General features: G+C 41.0%; 1 protein-coding gene and 1 long non-coding RNA gene across 5 annotated transcripts in view; one reads left to right on the forward strand and one right to left on the reverse strand.

The window, feature by feature from the left end:
* Window positions 1-17,356, forward strand: part of LOC110988145 (broad substrate specificity ATP-binding cassette transporter ABCG2-like) — an 81,787-nt gene that overhangs the window by 8,940 nt on the left and 55,491 nt on the right. Inside the window, exon 1 of one of the 4 annotated variants that reach the window (XM_087129698.1) lies at window positions 1,125-1,254. The exons of 1 other annotated variant lie outside the window; for it this stretch is intronic. In XM_087129698.1, coding sequence (XP_086985824.1) covers window positions 1,177-1,254 — 78 coding nt within the window. In that variant the 5' untranslated portion in view covers window positions 1,125-1,176. Of the gene's footprint in view, window positions 1-1,124; window positions 1,255-8,777; window positions 9,211-14,152; window position 17,356 lie in introns of those variants that run through there. 2 more of the 4 variants (XM_087129696.1, XM_087129695.1) reach the window with 2 other exon arrangements.
* On the reverse strand, window positions 3,104-8,378 carry LOC147796036 (uncharacterized). The gene is made up of 2 exons (XR_015423342.1): window positions 7,267-8,378; window positions 3,104-7,043 (listed from the first exon to the last, which is right to left on the reverse strand). It is a non-coding gene; the product is annotated as an uncharacterized LOC147796036 (long non-coding RNA).

The raw sequence follows: 17,356 nt of genomic DNA on the forward strand, positions 1-17,356 counted from the left end.
ACGTTTATTGGCTGCTTTGCGTACACGATGCGTTTCACTTTCACGGACACCATAATCGAGCCATTAACGTAACAGGCGTGTGCGTTGCGTTCGACCGTCAAAATCACTCAGGGAGCGATTTTGACAGATACGCAACGCTTGGCGCAAGTGTTGACGCGCATATGGGAAGGCGCCTTTAATCTTCTTAATTTTTACTATTAAAACGGGCGAAAAATTTATTCATACTGGCACCCCCATCTTAAAAAAAAAAGCAGCTACGCACCTGAAACGCGGGTGGTCACTTTGAGCCTCGGTAAAATTTCTTTATGATAGCGAATTATTTGTTTTGAAGGAACAACATTGTGCAGTGTCCATGTACTTGATGCAGTATTAAAACGGATGTGCATTGAGATGGGATCGAAAATGCATGTGGGAGGGAATCCTTAGAATCTTTTGCTTTGGGTTTATGGAACCTGTATTTAGTGTGTGCTCTCAAAATTCACTCCCGTTTTTGTTTTACACCCTGCCGCCCTGTTTTGCAAAGTTGATACCGGGATGTAACTCTATATGTTCACTGCTGGACTTTTTACACGAAAAATAACCTACAGAATTAATTTTACTGACTGGATATCTTAAATTTTATAATTCCCAATACAAGAGCTGATTGTACCTTAAAAATGTTGGGTGCCAAGCAGACCATAAACTAGCTTTGATTAAAATACGGAAAAAAGATTCGCCCATGTGTTGGTGTATATTATAAGGAATGGAAATCAATAGGCCCTACAGAAAGTTAAAGGAAAGAGCAGTTTATCCTTGTAAAAGAGGTAGGGCCTAATCGTTTAGACAAAAGAATTACATGTATTTTGGGAAAGCTAACTACGTCTTGGGACCCTTTCTCTGCTGCACGTTTCATGTTGATTCCACAGAATGATTGCGCTTGCTAATTTGACAGTGGAGATTTATATCTGCAACGAGAAGATAAGGTCGTTCTTTTAATAGGTGCTACTGCGATGAGAACGTAGCGCCATCGCCCGCATGTACCTAATTTCAAATTCGTTTACATACGCATAAACAATTTAATCATTAATAATAAAACAGGCGAGTCTCACTGACGCCCTATGTGTACATTTTGTACATGCTCAGCGCTGTTGGTCTGAGGCCAATTTTCATTGTGTTTCCGCCGCTATCACCGGTAAAATGATGCTAGAAATGGAAAATCCAGAAAAGGAACTGGGTGGAACAGACCACAACCAGCCAAAGGAGACTGCTCAAATGGTGAGACAAAATAATCTGTCATACTGGCAGGTAAACTCAGCAAGGTCGATTACTATTATGATCAACACAGTTTGGTTTTTTATATTTTTCACGTTGTGCATTAAGGCATGCCTAATGTGCCAATATAATACTGCTGATGGATAAACGTTGTTTTACGATGTCAATCATTACAAAAATTCCCATTGTCTGTGGCTTTGTAAGCAATCTCTCTACTTTTTGCAGCTGTTCAATAATAAAAATATCACGAGTTTTTCCGTGATGCAGAGAATTTTCTAGCTAATATATTGTAATAGTAAGAAGACATTACTTCGGTGGTGTAACACTCGTGGGCAGGTGGTACGCGCGTGTTCCTTTCCTCTTTGACCAATAGGATGTCGTGATTTGCCAAATACACGCTCGCGTCAAGCTGACAAATGTGCGTGTGAGTGCGGTGCCACCGCAGTTATCCGGTGTGACGTCACTTCAGTTGAAACTGGGCCCACTGCACGTGCACTGCACACTGATCACCGTTTACATGGAACTATGGAACCGGAAGTTAACGCAACAACTTCAGCGATCGCCCAACTGAGGGAGCCTGCAAGTCTTGGTGCGTCCGCCTCTGTGACGAAGCCACTTACGAACTAGGTAGAGTCTGATCGGATTAGTCTATAGACGCGCTAAAACGTCAAACGAACAGGGCGACGCGCAATGGGCAAAACGCGTTTAAGAAAAAAAAGGCAAGATAAAAACCGTACAGAAAGTCTGTATTGCAAATTTTTCGGTCTTTCTGCATACCGCAATTTAATATTTAAATGCTATCCGTGTACATGTATGTTACAACATATTTTGCAATATATAAAATAGGGCCTAGTTTTAATAAATATTACTCGTCCTTCGTTTTTACACAAGGAAATGTACAAAGAAAAATTCGTGAAACGAAGGGCCCAAGTTAAGGTTCTTCTTAAGCCTTTACTAATACCGTAAAATTTCACTCTGTACAAGGAACTTTTCATCAAGTGCTATGTACCATTCTGTGTTTTTATTGAGTGTTGAATTTTCTGCGGCTTGGCATAAAATGTGAGCACACATTATGAGTAGTAGAGACCGGTACGCACAAGACCCCAACCGACCTTCAATCATCGTCCCCCATGCAGTTTACTCCAAAATACCCAAACTAAAACACAGCAAAATCGAAACCCCCCAACACCTGCGACCCACTTTTTAAAATTTTATGAAGCCATTTCACCCTCGGCAACTCGAAAACATCTGAAACCATCTCGCCCTTAAAAACCCACGTTCCAATTTTGCCGTGACTTAGTTTCCGATTACCGCGAAAAGGAACGATGATGGAAGGTCGGAGCGTGTCCATTGCGTACCAGTCTCTACTACTACGGTTACAAAGAGACTATGCTTTTGGTCTGGGTCTTCAAGCAAAAATGAGTTTAAATTAAAAAATCTACATATAAAAAAGGTATGGATACAGAAACTACTAGACCGCAACGCCAACCTGTTTTTTTTTCGGGCTTTAGGCGCTTGAAAAAATCCTTCTTGGCCGATTTTATTAAACGATATGACATTCTTTTACCGACACCAAAGCGTAAACAACAAACAAAGTCGGAACTCGTAAAAGCGGTTCAGCTTTTAAAAATAGCTCAAGATAACGACATAGAATCTACGGCCCTGGGCGCCAAAGGAAAAATATTACAAAAGGATTTGATCACCGCGATTAAAGCGTATATTAACCCACGGGTGATGGAAGAAGTGGACATCCGAAGAATTAGGCGCTTCGGAGACAATTATAGAAATTGGGAGTTGATACCAATGTAGTGTAATTCCCGGTGACGAGAGAAAGTGAGGCGGTGAGGCCAAATTTTGGGGTTCCTGTGTCACTCTCAAATTTTGGTTTATTGGAGATCTCCACTTGGCTCAAGAAAAGACCTGCCAGTACAAAATTATTAATTTAAACAAACACGAATCTTTGGTTCTATAAATTAAATACCAATTTCCATGATCAATAAAGAGTATTGCTGTTGCTACATGTAACTTAAGATGTAACATGTACATGCTGCGGATTTCCAAGGTCATGCATAATATATTGTACATGTACAATAACAAAGGTGGAGGTACTCGTACGTGCACACCACATTGCAAATTTGACATTCAACTTGCCCCCTACTACATACAGCCACTTTTATGACCTTATATTAGCTATTATATAACTCGCTATACACATGTAACTCACCAGTCGATGTAGCCAATCTGCCCCTAGCCTAGGGCCCCCAACCCTGCTGGTACAATTCAGCAAATCCACGGGACCATTCCAGGCCGGCCCTGAACCTGACGACTACAAAGTTTCTAGAAGTTTTGGAAGAGGTCCAAGGTTGTGGGGCGAACGACCAATTTACACGTATATTCATGGCACCGGAGCTTAACTGATTGCAATTTAATCCCTCTATTAATCGATCTGGACTATTAAATATATAACCATTTGCATTTATCTGTAACTCACATAACCAAGCCATTAACATTTTATAAATGAATGCATTATTAAACCTGGCACTATCTCTCGTGTCCGCATAGCATGTCCAAAACACCAAGATTACTACACGGCAGCGTACCGAGCGATTCATGGACAACATGAATTGCGCCCTCATGTGACTACAGCACTTAACAAACACCACACCAAAGACGACCTGATTTACTTTTTTGATTTTTATAGAAAGTATATCAAGGACAGGGCACTCGCCAAGTTTAAGGAAATTGGATCGTTAAAATTACAAACGTCCATTAAGATTCAGTTTAAGATGGAAAAGCCTGGTGCTGAAACTGTCAAAATACAAATCCATTTGACAGTTTTAATTCTTTTGGCGGTAAATTTTCTAAAACCGACTCGAAATCCGCGTGACCTTTTACTTTCAGGCTCTATTCAAAATGTAGATCCGTAAACAGGGACAGACGAATACTCCTCCTTCGTATTCAAAATGATACTGTGTATGAAGTCAGATATGTCGGCAGGGGCTGGTGTGTGTATTGATTAGTTGTTTTGACACCTTAGATGTTAATGGAATGTCCTTTCCATGCAGGAATTTGTGTAGTGTGCCCTGTTTTCTTTCACTGATAGGGAAGTATTGTTTTAGAGATAAGCAAGTTTCCTACCTCCATGGTTTCCTTACCTCTCCTGTATCAGGCACGAAATTAGTCTGGATACCAGACCTGATGATTCTGACTACGAATTAAGGGTCAGTATCACCTAATATCCACGCGTGACCATGTGTATATTAGTAGCTCCATGACGTGGCCAAGACTGCAGGGATTTCTCCAGTTTTCTGGAAAGAGCCCAAATCTTCCGAAGTCGTCCCGTCTATATTCGACATGTTCGGATGGTATCATTAATGTTCGTTAATTCCCGGCCGGGTTGGTAGGCTAGCTGTTGAACGCAAACTGCCTATCCAAATGGCAGCTGTTGATCCTACAACATTTGACTTTACGCTTAAATCGGAGGTCTCCTCGGTAATCTCCCTAGAAGAGAATTTAGGAAGAATCAGAACCTGACGACTGGCAAATGACGTACAGCAGGGTGCACCACTGTAATGAAATAAAAACACCCAGGCTCTCATATGCAGCAAGGTATGAGACGGAGAGAACCCCCCCCTGCTTTGTGTTGGTCATTGTCTCGCAGGAATCTGGGGAATTCCTTTCAGACATCTTGGGGGATGTGTTAAGTAACAATAGTCTGGAATGTGTATAGGGATTGGACATGTTGGGGGGGTACCCCTCGGTCTCATTTCTTGCTGGGTATACAGGCTCTCGACTTGTGACCCCTGCGTCATATCTACTTATGGGTGCACCACTACAAATAAATCCCCATACTTCACAAAAATTTTAAAAATACAACTCTCACAAGTGTTCAGGCTGCACAGAAAAATGATTTTCCACGTGTCCTCTTTCATTTACCTTTCAATTTTCGGGGGGTTGTCCAATGAATTTTTGAGAAATTTTCACCAGAAGCATACCATTTTGAAAAACCCTCCCTCGGCAAAATGGCTCAAATAGTGCCACTTTCAAACTCGATTGCATCTAAATTGCTCAGAATTGGAAGGCCCAAGTCCGGCCCAGTCTCATATTTCTTCAATTCCTCAGTTCCATGGCTCTCAGGACCCTCTAATATAGAATATTTTGAGTGTGTAACTCTTATTAATGAGCTCGGCGGACATATTTCTGGCCTAATTACGAGGGTGCACCCTTATACCTGTGGGTGATGCCCACTGGTCTTTATACACTGGATGGGCAGCTCAGCAATAACTGCCTACGTGTGAATTGAAGTGACAGCGAGTAGTAAGGAATGGATATTTCTGTGATTTTTCTAAGAATTGAAAAATTTCTCTCTCCAAAAATAAAAAAAGAAAATCCAAAAAATCCGCCAAAACTTTAACAAATTCACAAAAATCTCCACTCTCCAAAAAAATCCATAAAAATCCCCAATTCCTAAGACTTAACCAGGTTCCCTAAACTTGTCGCTCACCTTTGCAATCCAATTTGAGTGCGCAAAACTAGTCGGCGGGCACGCCACTCGGTTAATTAAACACTTAATCTACAGCGGTGAAAGAAGACGCCATAGTCCGAGCAAAAAAAGACGTGCAGCGTCAAAGGCATCGCACTTGCTTCGTGTGGGAGACGAAAGACGGTTTTGAAATAAAATTCGACGTCTCTCCTCAAAGAGGAAAGACGCCGATAATAATGATAAAATATACATTATAATAAAAAAATTACCTAATTAGAAATGCAAAGAAATCAAAATGTAATGCCGCAAAATCGTGAAAACAGATTAGATTATATCCATCATGCAATCGAGTCCGATCAAGACTCTTCCTACCGAAATACAAGTTCAGACTGTCACCCAGAGTAAAAATCCCAGGCAAGTCGAACAAGGAAAACGCGTGGCAGAACATAACAAGCGCATGAAACAACAACTTTTAGAATTAAAATCTCGCGAGCCTGCCAAGACAAAATCAGAAACTAAAATATACGCGGATCACAGAAACTTGATTTTAGGCGGATTGTTGATAGGGGTAGTCACTCTCGCATTGTTTTTTTTTTTTTAAAGAAAATGCCTGATGTAAACCAAATACGAGCGCCATCGCTGCCTGTCCCAGCGAAAGCTAGTGCATCAGAAAATTTAGCAATGAAGTAAAATAAAAATCGCTATATAATAAAAAAAAAAATGAGTAAAGCAATCGATGCAAACGAATTGCCAATATAGTATATCACTGCGTTGCTGTCAGCGTCATTTCGATGGGATACGCCATGCTTGGTAAAAAGCTGCTGAAAAATTAAACCCCCTGATTTAGACAAACTCAGCGTAGAAGACGCGGCCAAAATGACCGCGATCGCAAGCGGGGTGTTGGCTACGCAAGGTTGGCTAGCATCAGTTGTCCCGCCACACTATGTTCTGGCAAAAAGGTGCTTCTTTCAAACTGGCTTGAGCTTGTTGAGCGAAGTGTGAATTGAAGTGATGTTGAAACTACCATACACGTAACTGACAGTCAGAATGCATATTAATGCCAGACGATTGTGGTATGCAAGCACAAGAGTTGAGTTGCTCCCAGTCCCATGTTTTATTGCATACGAATCTGTTGTCTAGAGTTTGGTCTAGGTCTCCAGGCCTGGGGTATACGCGCAGACAATAGACCTTATGCCTCTGATGTCATCTATCCTTAGGAACTGTAGGGCTCCCTCTGGGCCAACCAGATCTTGCAGTTAGCCTGACCTTTAGTTCCTTCTTCCACAGCTTGACACCGCTCTGTTGTTATCTGTGTTGAACAGAAAATAGACTTTGGCTCAATACATTTGTTACTACGTGTACATTCATCGTTTCATCGAAGAAATATTTCAATCATATCACGGGACTAAAACTGGTAATCAAAAAAAGTACTTTTAGCTCTAAAAATTATCCCATTTTTCTTGGAGGCATTCTATCAGCACACTTATTTAAACAACTGATGTGAACTGCTGGTCATGTATTTAGCCCCATACCTTGAGTGAGTCATCTAGTCTCAGTTGGGCATGCTTGCTGTAATGCAAATGCTCATTGCAAATGCAAGTCTGACTTCTGAAAAACTGTTCAAATCATTGTTATTGCTTAAATTGATTGAAGGCTTACATTCTCCATTCATGGAGGCTAAAACTGTTTCAGAAAGACCATTCTTGATTTTTGGATGTATTCTTTAGGTTTGAAGGCCATTTACCCATGTGACAAACATGTAGTGAAATTACAAGAGGCAAGTTTTCAAAAGTGGCAGGAGTTCTGCTGGGTGGAGAAAACTGAACCTTCATTGAGTCACTGACAGTGGCACATTTCTGAAATAGTTGAGGGTAAGTCAGGTCCAAACTGTCCGGGTCATAGAGAGATGAGAGGGCCTTGGGGTACATGTCAGTAGCAGAGAGGGGAATAAATTCTTGGGCATATGCATCCATGACACAATGAACAAAGTGAAGAAAGTACACCTGTACATGCTGTCGTTGGAAAGCTTTATCGGCGTCGCTCCCCTATGGCATAGTTGCTGAAGTAAAAATCATCAGATATAGGCGCGTGCTATTCAAAGTAAATAGACATTTACTTCAGTGTTTTGCTTTATTGCTGTATTTCTATGTTTCAGTGGCACTATCTGACTTAATTGTTACTGAGCTAAATAACTTTAAAATTAGTGGGTTAAAAATCAAGTGAAGGTGGTAAGGGCACGGGCGCTTTTAAATTCTGTGGTTCTCATCGTTTTTTACCCTTTTCCCGACGTCGAAAAAATGCCCTTTTTTCTGCCGACCCTGCTCAGAGGACCTCGCCTTGTAAATTGTAGGGTATGGTGGGTAGGGTACCGTTGAAAACATCGGTGAAAATGTACATATGCGAAACTGTGACGATTTTGCCTAAGCATCAATGCAGCGACAGTTGAAAAGCACAGGCGGCATACATGTACTGTACATGTACATGTATGCAGGTTGGACTAAAGCGCCGACCGGATGAACCCACACCGCCCTCATATGTACGCAACAAACAAGCATGCTGGCCTTCATTTACGGGGGGGGGATTGGAATACACACTGCTTATACACGAACACCGTATGAATTAGAACGTTTCTCATACTTTTCGAATTTTGTATTAGACTGGTGGTGTTAAAGGTATTTTCAGTTACTGTTGGGAATTTGGGGGACCATTTTCACTTTATTATATATGTGGAGCGTTAGTTTGAACATGGAGGAAGGAAACAGTAGAGCTAGCCTTGACACACTGACTCCAACGAAGTCTTGTGATGTGAACCAATAAATCTATTTCAGCTAGAAACAGACATTCATGGTTCTCGATATAAAACAAGTGACAAGTAAACATACCGGTAGTGCAATTTGTTAGTGGTTCAGTCATCAATGTACGTGGGATGGATTGTTTTAATAAAAAGGAATTTTCTTGTTGTTTGACCAACCGACCATCCCTCAATTGAATAAAAAAGAAGAAGATGTCTGGAAACCACACTATATAAAACGGATGCCCTTTGAAACCATGAGCCCAATTTACACTCCTCAATGACCTTGACTGGAGCGCAAAGTTGTGTAACAGTAATACGCATTCACGTGACTAGTTACTAAATGTGTGTCGCGTCGTTGCGGCCGTGCCTGCTTGAGACTATGCTAGCCCAGACCATCAGTCATCACGGCAGGCACTTACGGTATTAAGAAGAGATGATGCGTGGCTCGTATCGCCGGACAAGGAGTTAAGTGGAAAACTGAGGAAAGTTCAGAGCGTTTCCCTTAGACTGCCTTTCTGCTGTTGCAATGAGCATTTTGGAAGCTGGGGATAATTCAAATTGGGCTAAGCAGACAAATTCTCTGCAAGTTCAATTGGCAACGTCGTCGAACAGAGGCCGAAAGATTCCACAAGGCGGCCACGTTGAGGGCATGGAGAACAAACGATTCAAGGGAACCGTTCGGGTGAGGTCGCTGTCGTGAATACGTTTTCCGTCACTGTAACAATTTTTCTTTCAGTGAGAATGAGAACAAACAGCTTAGCATCGTTTTCGGCTGTTTTTCAATGATTTTCTTCATACTTACTGGGCCTTGGACGATAGTTATGTTTGGATTTCGTTGACTGCGTCAGACCACCTGTACTATGTGTTCTGGTTCTGGTTCCATACTGCGCAAACACGTCAGTGGTTATCACGCGCAGGTCGGATTGAGGGACGTAGTTCTTAACAAAAAATAATGTTATGTATTTGACCCTCCCAGCACCCTGCACTGTATGGGTGGTTTGTGACAAGTTGAACGCATGGATGTGAGGTCAAAGAGCCTGGGGATTTCAATCCAGTTGATGAAAAAGTGTGTGTTAATTAGTTTTCCTTTAACTTCATGTCATTTTTCATTTTGCCGGCTGAAATCTCCTAATTCGTAGCAGATTTTAATGTTGAAATGATTTCAACATCGAGGTTTGGTCCAAAATGGCAACAGACGTTGGCTAAAAATATGCATGGGCGTCACCAGAATTTTTTTGGGGGGGGCAAACTGTCTTGTTAAAACAATAACATTTAACGGCGGGAAGAGGTTCAATTTTCTTGGTTTTCTTAAGCAAATAATTATGTTCTATTTCATTTCTAATTTTTATTTCTTTGGCTGTTTATTTTTCATTCTTTCCAAGGTCCCACCTTATGTAAATAAGATTATTTAAAATATAAATGAAAAGGTGCCGGGCAGTCTACGATGGAGTCAAAGTAGTCTATCCCACTTCTGGATGGAAATTCAATTATGCCCCCAAAAAGAGATTTCTTTTGTTTTCTTTTTGTGTTCAAAATCAAGCTTGGTTGAAATGTAACATCCCTTTTGTTCCAATTAGCAATCTAAATCTAACTCCCACCGCATTTCACCCAAAAGACACATTTGAAAACGGCCCTCTGAATAGGACTTATGAAACTTTTGAAGTATTTACTTCGGCGTGGGATATATTGATGCAACGGCAAGATCTTGTAAGTCACCACGGTGAGATACACATTCAAAAATTTAACTCGCAGTGGTGAGATAATAACTCACTGCGGTGAGATAGCAACTTGCCACTGCAAGACAGTAACTCGTTGCGGTGAGATACCTGTAGTAACTGGGAAAATTTTTTTGTGAGTGGCCCTTATACGCTTCCTTAATACTCAGACGTAGACCGACAAACCCCACACATATCATAATCTTGTTCACCACCCAAACTGTAGGGTTCATTTGTCATCCGCCACACTTTGTGGGACGACAAACCCCACAATAGTTGTGATATGATACATCAGTATACACTGTAGACACTGGCTACTCCAATTCACTACTCCATGTACATGTAAGTTACATGGATGATGGCCCTTATACGCTTCCTTAATACTCAGACCTAGACCGACAAACCCCACACATATCATAATCTTGTTCACCACCCAAACTGTAGGGTTCATTTGTCATCTGCCACACATTGTGGGACGACAAACCCCACAATAGTTGTGGTATGATACATCAGTATACACTGTAGACACTGGCTACTCCAATTCACTATTCCATGTACATGTAAGTTACATGGATGATATGCTTCTCATATATTAATGTGCAAAACGTTGAGAACAGGCCTAGACCCATGCAATGTTCTTGTTTGTTTACTTCTTTAAAAGTCACCTTGGAAAAAGGCATTTGTAAATTGTTTGCCATCATACAGTGTATTAATGCACCTTTTCCTGGTTCTTCATATTAAAGTGTATCAGTTAACTGAAATTCGGTCATGTGTGGTTCACTAATATGGGCTTGTACATTGTATATGAATTTGGTGTCAGCGTGACTCGACACGCATCTAGATATTGTGCACTTATCAATTCCAGAGACTAGTGCTCAGTTTTGCACCAGACTTGAAAATTTTTGACTGGTTATAGCGACCTTTGGAGGTTTCTATGGCTCCTTTTAAAACATTGAATTGAAACAGTTAAAAAACATGCAAGATTTCTTTTCCTAGCTGTATACAGGACTCAAAATTAGTCTGGGTCTATGAAAACTGAAGTTTAACTTTCAATTTTTGAATTGGTATTGAGTGAAAAGTTGAATTTAAACTGTTAAAACCCTGGAAGAAGTCTTTTACTTTTTGAGTATAGCAACTGTGTCAAGGGACACTACATTAAAATCAGTATTTTTTTAATTCTTGAAATGCCAATTGGAAGTTGAATTAAAACAGTTAAACCCTGAAAGAATAATTTTCCAGTTTGAGGTGTGTTATGAAATATATGGACTGGCCAAATTCAGTCACTAGTGCACGCCCATGTCCCCCCCCCTGTGAGTGATCAGATGAGGGTCCTATTTTCCTTGGCCTTCGACCTCAGGGGAAATAGGACCCTCTTCTGTTCACTCACAGTCCCTTGGGGACAGAGAAATATCTTGCCACAATTGACCTCTCATCTCCTATAATCTAAAAGACTTGTGAAAATTAGTGTTTTTGTACACAGATGAATACAGTACGTGTAGAACTACAAAATCACATTTTATTGTAGTCTTTCGGAAAAAGCTAAAATAAAACAGATTAAAATGTTTTCAGCATTTTGCCATTTATAAGGAAGTAAACTTACAGGAATAATCTGCTTTTCCAAAGATTCTAAAGTTTAATGTAACCTTTGGAAATGAGACCTACATGTACAGTAGGAACAGTATTGGCAGAAATGAAAGGTTGTATGAAATTTTTTTTCCCATCTCTTGGAGACTTTTCCAAAATATTACTTAAGAAACACAATTTAAGTAAATTCTGACATGAGTATTTCTTGGGGTAGTTTAAGTTACATGTACATGTACGTGTAGGAACCATTTTTCCCAAAAATTATCTAACCTGATAGGATTGCCCCATGTCAAATCTACATTTAGCCTTTCAAATAACAGAAGTTAAAATTTATGGAGAACACATCTTCTTAATTGTAATAAAACTGTTTCATCTCCAAGTTGAAAATATTTTGTGTGCAAACTAAATTCATTAAAGTGCTTGCAAACTGATGAACATTTGTTATGACATATTGCCACATTGATCTATAGGTTATTGTAAACCTTGTGTGTCATACAAATGTACCAGTAGACTCCTGAATGACATGCTCTGAACTGGCTCATTGCCAGCATCTAGGACTTCCAATTTACAAGTTCAGGTGCCAAGCTGGCCTTTGAAGTGGAGATACACGTACATGTACATCCTGAATGGAATAAATTTTCAGTAATCAGGATGTTGAGTGATCCCAGGTTGAAGGAATTTGGTAAAGGAGTGAGTTACGTGTACAAGTTGGGGGATACCAGTCCACAAAGCTTTGCATTGGGGTCTGCGAAAAGTTTCCATGTTCTTGACATTTTGAACCATATCGATCAATATTCTAACAGGTAGCCTACATGTACCATTGTGGCATCCGGAGCATTTTAAATGCCCTTTCTCACAACCATTCAGCTTCCTGTGTGCATGTGTAGTTTCTTCACTTCGTATTATACATTTTGTAAAGGATCCTTGACATGCAAATGTAACAGGGAAAAATGGCACACTTCAGATGAGAATAAAAATAAATAAAGAAGAGACTTGAAGAAAATAAAACACTTGGGGAACTCGCAAAAAAAAAAACTTTAAAAAGGATCAAAAGGGAGGAGTCGCAAGAAGTCTAAAAGAATAGGGATACGGGGACTGAAACTTGATTCCAACAACAAAATCTTTTATTTCTTCTAAAAAATATCCCCCCAAATAGGAATGCAACTAGAGAACTAAAAAAACAGGACTAAGTCGAAAATCAGAGAATTGTTGAAACCAAACCTAAAATGTAGGGGAAATATGACCAAGACCAAAATTAAATTTAGAAATTAGACCAATCCTAGACCAAAGTAAATCCGCAACAGAATCAAGGTAAGGCTTAACCAATCTAAAACAAGACCAACCCAAACTAACAAGAAAAAAACCAAGAACCTACAAAACCAACAAAACCGACAAAACCAACACAGCACCTAAGAAAAGTTACAGATCAATTCAACTCAAGCGTTAACTACCAAGTCCACCGCAGGTCTGAGCTTTCAGGGCAGAACTTGACTGGTATTTAATAGGTGTGTTACTTCACCGACTGCCAACCTGCTTACTGAGACTTGGGCTCAAAGCATGCCCATAGTGCCTGTCCAGTTGCATGAGTCATCAAGTAAACAATTATGAGGGGCACAGTGCAACTTTAGGATGGGTAGACTAGGGGGTGCTACTCCTATGCAGTGCATGGACATTTGCATTTAGTACAAAGGAAATAAACTAAGTTAAATCTGCCCCTGCTACACAAACATTACCTGCCTGTTTCTTCATTTTAGTTTTAAGTTAATGTATGTAAATGAACAGTGGGCAAATATATGCAAATTAGGAAGAAGACGACTTGGGGCCAGTCAGAAAATGCATACAGCAATTCAAATTGATGAGGAAGCTAATTAAGGTGAGAACTGGTACTAGTTCTAGAAAACTACTGATCAAATGAGTTTGTTAACTGCTCCTAAGGCCAGTTATGGGGGCGCTTTAAGCCACTTCACACAGACGCAGAAACAGGCAACATGTGACTATCAATTGGACTATCAACGTTTATTTGTCCCAGTCCTGTGTGGGTGGCTATCTTCCGGTGACAAAATAAATAAAGGAAAAATACAAACTGGTTCAAATCAGCAAAGGTTTTATGTGCTTGTCACGGTTTTGAGAAATCTAAACTTAAACAATTATACAGCCATAATCAAGTTTACTAACAATTAAAGTACAACATGTTCAACAACAGATTTGGAAATTTGTCGAGAAATACCACTATTAATTAGGGAAGAACATTCATAAGGGTGCTCACCTGATGTAACTGCTCTACGCCTCAAACTCTGACATTCGGGCCCGTTGCTGACTTTGCTGTCTGTAACTGTATCCAATTAGTTAAAGGTTAATTAATGCAAGCACAAAATTACCAAGGTAACTTAAATGTCAAAAAAGGGAGCGAACTTATCACTTGAATCAAAGATTGGGTTGTCTCGTACGTGCATTGTACACTGTAAGTAAAAAATGCTCCAAGTGTAGTTATGGACTCCGAAATATTAATGCTTCACTCACAATCGAAGCTGTGAATTCTGAGCCAAACTGAAAACATGACATATTATTCATATTCTGCAATTCTTACTTCTAAGTGAGAACTCTTTATAAATCATAAATGGTGAGAATTATGGCGCCCCAACAGTCGTGTGTAACATGGCAGATTCCATGTGGCAAGGTTAAAAATTTCAACGAGTATAACTACAAAAACACTATTCTATTTAGAACACAAAATATAACAAATACAACTGTAAGCTCACCAGTTGTCTACAACACCTGACCGCGATAGTTTCTTCTAGCACTCGCGCCCAAATAGGGCAGGTCTGGGTCGAGATTTTGGTCAGTTTTCTGGCGCCATGCACGCTGCATCGCCAACCTATTGTATGTGCCATGCAGGTTTTCGCGGGCGAGAGAGGGCCTACTAACATAGGAAGTGATCTAACAGAGTTGGTTTTAGAAAACATTGATTTAAATCAACAATTTAAATTTTTTGAAAACTTAAAAGAAAAATGTTCCAATTTTTAGTTTTGTTTTACGTGATTGACAATTTTTCCAGGCTTTGCTCATTTATATTGTAAATAGCAAATCCCATCTGTGAGCCCTTCAGTCCCTACTGTTGATAGGAAGTATGAATACATGTGTGACACACAATCTGGGTTGGTGGGATTGTTTGTTGAATTCAAGCCACTTGTGACGATATACATGTGTACATGTAAATCAGCTTTTTTTGCAGTGCATGAATTTCATGTTAAGAAATTATAATCACGATTTACTGTACTGTAGTTTCACTTAAGTTAAAGTGTTCAGTCCTGAGTTTAACAGTGCAAAGTATTAGTATGTACATGTATGTACATACGTGTACTACCTTTTACATGTATCTCTACAAGTAAACAGGTACCACCTTTTATCACATAACAGATAAAAGGCATTATGCTCATCGAACACAGTCAGCTTCCCTCACTCTACTGCCCCTTGACCTGGTCCTTGAGATACCCCTTCTGTTTTAGGCTATGCAAATGAGTGCATGCAGATGCAAATATGGAAGATTGTTTCAGGCAATAAAGGTTAAGCTGGTGAGTAAAAGGATCATGACATAACTCAACTTAGGTAAATAAAGGGAAAGGGCCAATGAAGAGGAGGGGCGTGATTTTCTTGGCGGGAATATCTAGGAGTGTCATTCTGTCACAGTCACTCGGATGAGGCAGAGGTGTTTCTAGAAAGAAGTTTACACTTGAAGAAATATCTTGTTTGGAATATATTTTGCTAACCATTTTCACTTGTCATGTACTGTGCACGAGTTACTCAGCAGTGTCGCCGCCCAAGCTGCTTTACGACAGAAATTGGATCTCAGCCTGCCCCGAAAAGGCAGAAGCAACAAGCAACACGACAGCCTGCTCAGCACTGCTGTATGGGCCGTTCATGTTGCTGATGAAGGTGGCCCCTCTGCCTCATCAGACATGTCTTGACCGCCCGCCGGTGCAGGAGCAGCCATCTCGACAGCAGGCCTTAACTCCGGAATTGGGGCTGGCTATGGCACGCAGCCACTGGTTTCGAAGGGACCAAAGGAGCTATTCCTCCACAGGTGGTGATTTCAATTTCGGTGGGGTCACGCGCGGTGAGGGCGAGCCCTGCCATCTACCCGCCGGTGTTGCTCGCCGTCATTCCTGTGGGCCCATCTGCTGTGTCTGTGGTGCAATCGACCACCATGACAACTGTGATGTATAACTCCGGGATCTCTATGCCGACTGGAAGTGCTGTTCACGGACTGCCAAATAGCTACCAGCTTCTCCCCTCTGGATTTGCTGTGGGCTTCACTGTACCAAGAGCTTGGGCGGCCGGCGGCTTTGGAGCATCATGCACATCAGTATTGTACCATTCCTGGGCCAGCTGTAGTCACACCTGGGGTGCATGGGGTCCCCTATCTCGACTGCCCACACAGCATGTGCCGTCTCATGGCGACGTTGTTAACCGCCAACCGTCCTCTACCCACTTTGCAGTGTTCCCCAATTGGCTTAGCTCCAAAACAAGAACCCGATCGCTTTCGGCTTATTCATCACCTTTCTTTTCCAGAAGGTGAATCCATCAATGATTTCATTGATAAGCATTGTGAAGTTTCGATCGGGCAGTAGAATTGGTAACTTTTGGCGTGGTGCGTGGCTCACAAAAGCTGCTATAAAATCTGCATTTTGCTTATTGCCAGTTTCTCCTTTAGATTATGACTTGCTTGGTTTTACATTTGAAGGTATGTTTTATTATGATCGGTGTTTGCCCTTGGGTTGCGGTATTTCTTGTGCACTGTTTGAGAAATTTATCACACTTTTGGAATTTCAAGTTAAGTCAGTTTCTGGTTCAGCAAATGTTACTCATTATTTGGATAACTTCCTGTTTGTTGGCTGTAGTGCAAATGACTGCATGCAGCTGGTGCATTCTTTTCAATGGGTTTGTGTGAAGTTAGGCATCCCTCTAGCTGCTGAGAAAATGGTGGTGCCTATACAGGTCATTACTTTTTGGGTTTGGAGATTGATACCCTGCAGGAACAAGTACGCATACCGAATGATAAAGTGCACGCTACATCTGAGCACATTCGTACAGTTTTGGGCAAATGCAAGATTTCCCTTCAAGGTGTTCAGTCCCTCGTGGGTTCACTCAATTTCCTCTGCAGGGTGGTTCCCCCGGGCCGTGCTTTCTTGCACCCTTTAACAGTACTCTTTCAAGGCTTACGCCGCTCACATCACGCTGTCCGCATTTCTCGCGGTGCCCGCTATGACTTGTTCATGTGGCTAGAGTTTGTTACTTGTTACAATGGGTATTCAGTATTTTCTAAGAGTGATTGGCAATCTAATGATGCACTTGATCTTTTTACTGATACAGCAGGTAGTATTGGTTTTGGGGCTTATTTTCAGGGGAAGTGGATCCAGGGCCGCTTGTCTACAGATTGGTCCCAAAACCATCTTTTCGTTGCCTTTTTGGAGTTTTTCCTTATATCTGTTGCGTTGCGTTGCTGGGCCCCGCTGCTGGCTGGTTGCAAGG

This window comes from Acanthaster planci, linkage group LG19 (assembly GCF_054643075.1).
Source record: "Acanthaster planci isolate LZ-2023a linkage group LG19, COTS_SCS, whole genome shotgun sequence".
NCBI lineage: Eukaryota > Metazoa > Echinodermata > Asteroidea > Valvatida > Acanthasteridae > Acanthaster > Acanthaster planci.